The 8,170-nt window shown below is 29.4% G+C and overlaps 1 protein-coding gene across 1 annotated transcript in view; it reads right to left on the bottom strand.

Annotated features, from left to right (window-relative positions):
* Positions 1-8,170, bottom strand: part of LOC106459926 (xylulose kinase-like) — a 32,955-nt gene that overhangs the window by 7,001 nt on the left and 17,784 nt on the right. Inside the window, exons 12-15 of the mRNA XM_013919592.2 lie at positions 5,039-5,135; positions 2,688-2,746; positions 1,681-1,768; positions 792-886 (exon numbers count right to left, since the gene is read on the bottom strand). Of these exons, the coding sequence (XP_013775046.1) occupies positions 792-886; positions 1,681-1,768; positions 2,688-2,746; positions 5,039-5,135 (339 nt within the window). The remainder of the gene's footprint in view (positions 1-791; positions 887-1,680; positions 1,769-2,687; positions 2,747-5,038; positions 5,136-8,170) is intronic.

Below are 8,170 nucleotides of genomic sequence, written 5' to 3'. Positions count from 1 at the left end.
AAATTTTCTGATGCATAAAAGTTTTTTAATCTTAAAATGAAAATTACTTTGCATGTTGGATAGAAAAATGTTGCTGAACAAACCTTAAGACTTAATAAAAAATTATATTTTGTGTATGAAAACCTTGTACTGTTTACTGATAATCTGCCAAATTTTGTGAACATATACTTACTAATTTAAAGTTAAAGAATGAAAACTATAACAAGCACAAAATGGTTACGAGGTTGGTCCCAGGGACCAAACTGAAAGAGTTAAATGCCTTTATCAACGTACATATCAGTTAGATTTTCTGACCTACCCTTCCCTATACCATTAGCTCCTACGTGCACAACAAAAACAGCATCTCTGCTAGCCCGTTTTATTATTTCTCTTCCTGTGTCAGTTCTCTTGCTTTGTCAGTTATGTCCTCCACCTGTGCCCCTGAGTAGCATAATCTAATTCTTTTCTCCCTATTTACCCTACAGACTATCCTATCCACATGCTTTGTCAAAGTATCACCTACACCTATATCCTCTTCAAATTTATCATTCACATCCTCCTCTGTCCCTTCTGTTTTCCGTCTCTCCAATTGTTCCTCATCTGCACAAGCCAAGGGCTGAAATCTGTTGCTCAATAGAATGTGCTCATTACAATTAAATTCACTACTTTTTGCCCAAATAATACTGTTTCTAACTTCCTTAGTCATTGTTAGCTGATATATCGCTTGCATGTAAAAGCTTAAGCTCCTCTTGAAACCCTTCTGCCATTTCCCATATATATATATATCTGTGTACATAAAGAAAAAGGTCTACCTCAGCTGCATCTGGACTTGGTGTTGCTGCTAAGGTCCAGTTTGTTACTGGGTTTATAACATCTGCAAACTTTGTTGAATCACCTCCAAGAAATCCTATAATGCAAACAGCATGATGCTGTAATACCATTTTGTTCTCTTACTTTAAGGAAAATGAGAGTAAAAGCCAATATCACAGGAACAAACAAAACTGTATTAGTTCTTAACTCTAAACAAATAATAACTGAAAGCTTAAAATTTCAAATCTCCTATCACTCGCTAAATACATAACAGGCATAAATAGGTGTTTTATTTTCTAAACAAAAACTCAAATTATTTGAAACATAAATGCATCTTTAAATTTTTGGTTTCAAATTTAGTACATTTTCTAATTGTGGTTAAAATGATGTCAGAAGTAAAGTTAATAATTTAAGTTTTATTATTTGAAAGAAAAATATGTAATGTTTCCACAGCAACTGTAAAGAAACAAATGTACAAGAATAGTCACTTTCCTCTATGTACTTTACCATAAATTAATTTTATTCATGTATCAACAGTATAGGAAAACATTTATTATAAGTACAACATAAAGCTTATTAAGATTCATTACATGTATTACAGTAATGTTCAGGAAATCTTGGATTTCATACAAATTTTACAGTTACCAGAGCACGCGTCTTTTGTATATACCAATTTTACACAAACACACATACTTATTTGAGCTAATCTAGGCCAAAACATATCAGTACAGCCACTTTTCTGGAACGTTAACAAGATTTTCAAGGTTTATTGGTGTAATTTTATTGGTCTTTCTTTCAGGAAACTTCAAATTTGCCTAAACAAATTTCAGATGAAAATTTAAAAATAATTTACTTGTAAACTGTCTTATCTGTGTTAAGAAAAATATTTACCATGTTTAGCTCTGAAAGCAGACCCTAAAGCAGAAGAATTTGAAACATCTTGAACATATACTGAGGTACTAAAAATGTCAGCCAAAACCTGGAAAAAAGAACTTATTTATAACAGAATTTTTCACGTCAGTAAAATGCAAGAATGCAAGAAACTGTCAAATGACTGGGAACATTTATTTTATATATCAAAAAATGTTAATTCATGTACGTTTTATACATGATTTGAAGTTGTTGTTAAACCTTGTTCATATTACAGAAATAATTTAAAACTGTTAACACAAGAAATCAGTTTTAAAAAATAAATTTTAACTAAAGTATACAAAGTTTTGCTATAAAACTATTTCTTCTTCAAGTGGTACTTTTGCTCATTTTCCACATACTACATGTGCATATTGATTATAAATTCCAACATACATACCTCTCATTTTATGAACTATCTATTAGCTGTATTTTGATACTTTATAAAATCAGTCTTACTCTCATTATATGTATGTGCACAATTACAAACAATAAAATTTTGATAAGCCATTAATAAGAACAAAATATATATATTTAGCACAATTATACACACTAATGAGTATTAGTATTTATCATTCATCATCTGGAAGATAAAACAAATTATCATTTGTTTGGTTGTTTTATCGCAAAGCTACACATTAGACTATCTGTACTCTGTCCACCACAGGGAATGAACCTCAGATCTTAGTGTTGTAAACCTGTAAGCTAATTACTTGAGTTATGATGGTTGAATGTAGACTAGAGGTTAAAAATCATTATATAAACTGTGATAAAACACTCCAGATAAAAATCCTGTTTTATTTTTACCTTAAACATTTTTGCATCCACCTTTCTCAAGGGTTACATTTTGTGTAATAACATAGAATTAAAACAAAAATAATTTGAAATAAATAAACAGATTAAATAATTTTATGCAATAATGGGATCTAAGAAAAGTTATAAAAATATCAAAATACTTAAAAAGTGTTAGCCATCTTTGTGATAAATACCTGCAGAATAGCACTGTTTTCTGATGCTCCCCCTGTGGCTAGGACTCTTGAGCCAGGCCCTGTTCAATATTCAAACATATACATAATTTAATCAGGTAACATTTTTAGTCTACAAGTAGTTAATTTGTAATTCAAAGTCAGGCATCATTATAAACGGATAAAAACAAAGTTTTTAGAAATTTATATCAAAAATAGGTAAAAAATTTGAAAAACAAACAACACAAAATAAAAAAGTGCATTTATGAGAGTAACAGTTACAATTACCAAGAGAGCATGCAACAGCATGTTACAGTTCTCACTACAGCAGGTACTTATATGAAATTTGGAATTTTTAGAGCAGTTTATTCTCTGGCCTATAAGAATAATCTCAGTTCTGATGAGATTTTTTTAAAAATGGGATTGCAGTACCTTCTGTCTGTCATTTTTTTACTAAAGACCTGTGCAATTCTCTAAAGTAATTTTTCATATCTTTTTCATTTTGCAAGTGTTTTTCAAACCATCCATTTCAAATATATATGACATTGAGATATATAAGCAAGCAAGAGCAAAATGCCACTTATTATATGTTTCAAAGTTAATTCAATGGTTACTGAAAGAATAAATTAACAGAAACTAAGTGCTTTTATTGTTCATGTTCAATAGTGCTTAATAACTTCTCTATGTAAATTGAAATATGGAAACTTTTACTGATAAATCTCTCATATACCAAAAGGAAAGCTGATATTTTTGTTTACTTATTACACTTTAAATATTCTGTTTTGAGGGTCCTTCCCTAAAAGCTTGCAAATTAACTCTTATTCACATAAAAAACTTTTGTTTAAAATATTTTTCATCTTATACATATTTTTGAAGTTAGTGTTACATATTTCAAAACAAAACATCATTATTCAAGTAATATTCAGTTTCATATTTGTCACAACTAATTGATTTTTTGATTATACGATTCTTAAAAAAAAAATTCTGATATATACAAAGTAGATAAGTTTACAAAACAGTTGTTTGCAGGACTGAAAGAAATAAAAGCTTAAATTACTATATATATGTATAGTAATGTAAAGATATTGGTGTGTTGGGCTGAGGATACTTCTACGAAAGGTGTTTGTGATTTTTTGGCAATAAATTTGACAGTAAATGAACAGCACACATTCCACTTGTTTTTAAAATTATAGAGATATATATGTTCGAAACAAGTTAAATGTAGGTACAAAAATTCTTTATACTATGGAGGTCATAGTTGTATCTTAAACACTATACAGTTCTCTTCTTTTTGTCAAAAGTCCACTCAGGCCAATTCAATTACTTTAGAATTCAGTTGACAAGCCAAACTATTTTTCTCTATTTGTATAGTAATAGTAGCCGTGTATAATTCACTTGCGCTTTCACATGAATTACCGCAGTTGTATCCTGAACTTCCAATAATCGTCTGCCTTTTGTCAAAGTTCACACAGGCGGGTTCAATTAGTTTAGAACACCTTTGATGAGACAAATTATTCTCCTTATCTCTTTCAAACTGTTAATCTGACTCTCACAAATCAACCATTAGGCCATTCACTCCCACAACAGTTAACTTTACGTTTTTTTTTAACTTCTCTTTCATGTGACTTTACTTTTACTCTCTGTTTCTGATCATCTGGTTGCAGCTATTTATACATCTATCACTTAGGCCATTACGGAAATCTCCAGAGCCTTAACATCAATGGATTGCAAACACAACTTTCGATACCTTTGACATCAATGAATTAAAAAATAATAATAATTAATAATACTACGTACACATGTTCATTAGTTTAAATCCCCATAATATTTCTTGATATGAGCTAAGTACTTAAAAGTTTGCTATGACAAAATTATTTTCCTTAAATCAAAACATTTCACTTTAAAAGAAACATCTGTGAATAGTTTAAGTTGTCAGAAGATCACACAGCATGCACCAACAGCCAAATGAGCTACATGTCACTATCAAAAAGCTAAATATATAGGCAAAGGTTTCCCAAGTTGGGGCCAAAGAAAAGTGTAGGTGTGTGTGTGGGTGGGATACACAATACCATTAAGGTTATCAGTATCAATAGATTCAGTCAGGATGTGGAATATTCCAAGGGGATAGATGGGGGACTTTCACTGAGAAAGTTTGGGCAACTCCTCAACAGGCAATACTTACAAAAGGTTATGTAAGACACTACATAAACAGCATATATGGGATATAAATCATAAAGCCTTTGTAATGATCTTCATAAACTTTATCTAAAGAAATGTTTTTACCATTTCAATAATAATCAAATAAAAGTTTTAGAAAAATTGGTATCCATGCTCACTGCTTAAGAGAACCCAATTTTCGTTGACAATACACTTACCAACAGAGAAACCTAAATTTTCAGAATGTACTCTTTTAGCAAGAAACTGCCCTTCTATTAGAGCCCTCACTTCAACTTCCTTGGAAAACCGAGATACCTAAAGTATAAAATCATTACATATTCATCAACACTATAAAAACATTATAAAGTCTTATAACATGCAGAATGCAATATCGTGTTCAAATAATTATGCAAAAAAAATAAATATACATAAGTATTTTTAGCCTTCAAAAAATCTCAATTTAAATGTAAAACTACCATTATACATGAGCTGAAATAAAGATGTGCACAAAACTTTAAACGTTTCAATATAATAAATCTTTATTCTTCTGCTAAAAGAACTTACCAAAATATGATGTAACAAGCTACCCAAAACCAGAAAAGGTTTTTAAATATAATCACAATTGTCATTTTAAGAATTAAAATGAAGTTCTCTTAGGACATTCACCTTCATCTCATAGTACGATAATGGAATTTGGCTACAAATGAGCAGCTTTTAACCTGGTTTACTCAACAATAAATCTTTACTTTGTACATGTAGTAACTGAAACTATTAATATATTAGACTACTTTTGGTACACTTATATAATGTTAGAGATTCAGAAACAATAAGGCCCATCCACCCCATAATATATACTGAAGTTGTATACATAGATACATACATACACACACACAGATATATATATATATATATATATAAATACACACACATAGACATTCATATTTATACTACCTTATATTTTAGTTTTGAACTATTTTCAGTAACTTCTGATCAAAGCAAGCTACCGACGTAGATCAGAACATAGAATGAACCCAGTAAATAACATAGCTAATTTAGTTTAATAGTCTCACTAGGAGATATTCAATGTCAAGAAACAAAAACTTGTAACTATACTGATTAGAATGCACCGATTCATCATTTGGGTATTACTGCTTTTTTAGAGATGGGCAATTTAAGGTATTTTCTAATTGATTCTTGACAGTCCCATTATTCAATTACATTTGATTGATCAATTTGTACACTGTTCATCAAACCATGGTACATCCAAGCCAAAAAATATATATAAAAATGTAGACAGCAGGTGTAGTCAGACACTTGCCTTCCTTCTAGTTAGTAGTTCAAAAAGAAAAAAAAATGTTTGCAGTGGATACTGGCAGCAAGTTGTCTTCCTTCTAGTGAGAAGTTTAAAATTAGTAATAACAGTGACAGAAAACCTCAGTAGCTTTACCATAGCAAAGACAGAGTGAGCAAGTTTGTTGTCAATATTTCAATAACTTAGATAGTTGGAATAATCGAAAATAGTAATAACTGGAAACCCTAATTTTGATTAGTTGATTATTTTCATGACAATCAATTTCATCATAATTCTGATTAATCAACTGTTGAAATAATTGGAAAATTTTAATCCATTAGTTATTTTCGTTACAATCGATACGATCAGAATTCAAATTAATTGATTTTAGCAATAATCAGAAATTAATTTTGATTAATTGATTAAATTGTAGTTTTTGTAAATTTATTAGTTTATATGAAAATTAATTTTGATTAATTGATTAAATTGTAGTTTTTGTAAATTTATTAGTTTATATGAAAATTAATTTTGATTAATTGATTAAATTGTAGTTTTTGTAAATTTATTAGTTTATATGACATTAATTGATGTAATCCCTGCTCAAAGGTAATGGATCAAATCACCAAGCTCTATTGCTGTTATCAATATTTTCAGCTTAATTCCAATAATATCTCACAAGATTCAGACAGCTTAGGAGATCTAGGTTAGTTAGTCTTAAATCTATATACTAAGCTAATAGTTTAAAATAATCCTTGAAATAAAACAAAAACATATAATAAGTAAAAAATTATAACAGACACTTGTGCAATAATCTTAATAAAACTAACATTAAAAAAAGAATGGAAATGGGAGTCCTACAATGTAGAATGGGATAGAAAAATGAAATGGAAATGTGAATCTCAAGTCTTTTGTTTTAAAGGGATAATTTTAAAAAAGATAAACATGTAAATCACAAGATACTGAAAATGTAACACTGATGACAAATTTAGGACAGACATAAAATTCAAAGATCAGAAATCAAACAGGAAATAAGAATGACAGCTATGCTAACAAACAAGTTTCTTAACACTGACAGGTAATAGATACTGGTACAATTTATCATCTAATAGTAGGAAAGTAGATTAGGATATGATTATATTGAACATCTGTTACTGGCAATTCTTACATTTACACATGCACAAAGATGTGTGATCCGAGGGTAAAAAAAGCCATGTGAGAACTTTAAAAAATCAGTAAATGACTGGTACATCAGCCTATTGAAAGTCTGCTATTGCTCACTAATAGAGTATAATGTGTACTGACTACAAAAAACTACTAAACAAGAAAAATAGACAAACCTCCATTTTATACTGCAAAAGTAAAATAGTTAGTTGTGTGATACTTAGAAAACATTAAACTTTCTAACAGTTCTAAAACCATTTAAACACAATAGGGAACAAGTTGTAATCATGATTTCTCTTGTTAAGTATCTCATTGGCCACCACCCACTCAAACCTAGATACACTAGCACATACACCACATTATCGACCTCCTGCTGTGTCTTCCTAATGTTAAAAAAATGAATTTGTCATTACAGTAAGAATAAAACATTCCTAAAATATATGATAGAACTATATTTTTGTTTACTAAAAATTATCAAATTATCATTAGTAATTAGTTTTTGTTCTGGTAGTTACATTACACCAGGTTTTATTCCTTTAAAAAGCTTTTGAAGTAACAGCTGAATCTGTAAGGTAAAACGTAGACATTTTCACCAAACAAACTCAATAATTTATCAGTAACAGTTCACTCCATATTAGGTAAAGGAAAATGAAACTTTGAATGAATCCTCAAGTAAAATGACATATTCAGACAGAGTCTGGCATATTTGCCACCTGCAGTTTTCATTCTATAATAATAATATAGAATAATTTGCTTCATATTTATTGAAATACAAACATTCAAGTAAAATAGGAATTTGGAAAAATAAGATTAATTTTCCAAATTAAAAAAAAACAAGTATATGTGTGTGTGTGTGTATGTATGTGTATGTGTATATATATATATATATATATACACA

The sequence above is a fragment of the Limulus polyphemus genome, unplaced genomic scaffold, assembly GCF_000517525.1.
Source record: "Limulus polyphemus unplaced genomic scaffold, Limulus_polyphemus-2.1.2 Scaffold683, whole genome shotgun sequence".
Taxonomy (NCBI): domain Eukaryota; kingdom Metazoa; phylum Arthropoda; class Merostomata; order Xiphosura; family Limulidae; genus Limulus; species Limulus polyphemus.
The sequence above is the reverse complement of the archived record's forward strand: the minus strand, read 5'-3'. Positions and strand labels throughout refer to the sequence as shown.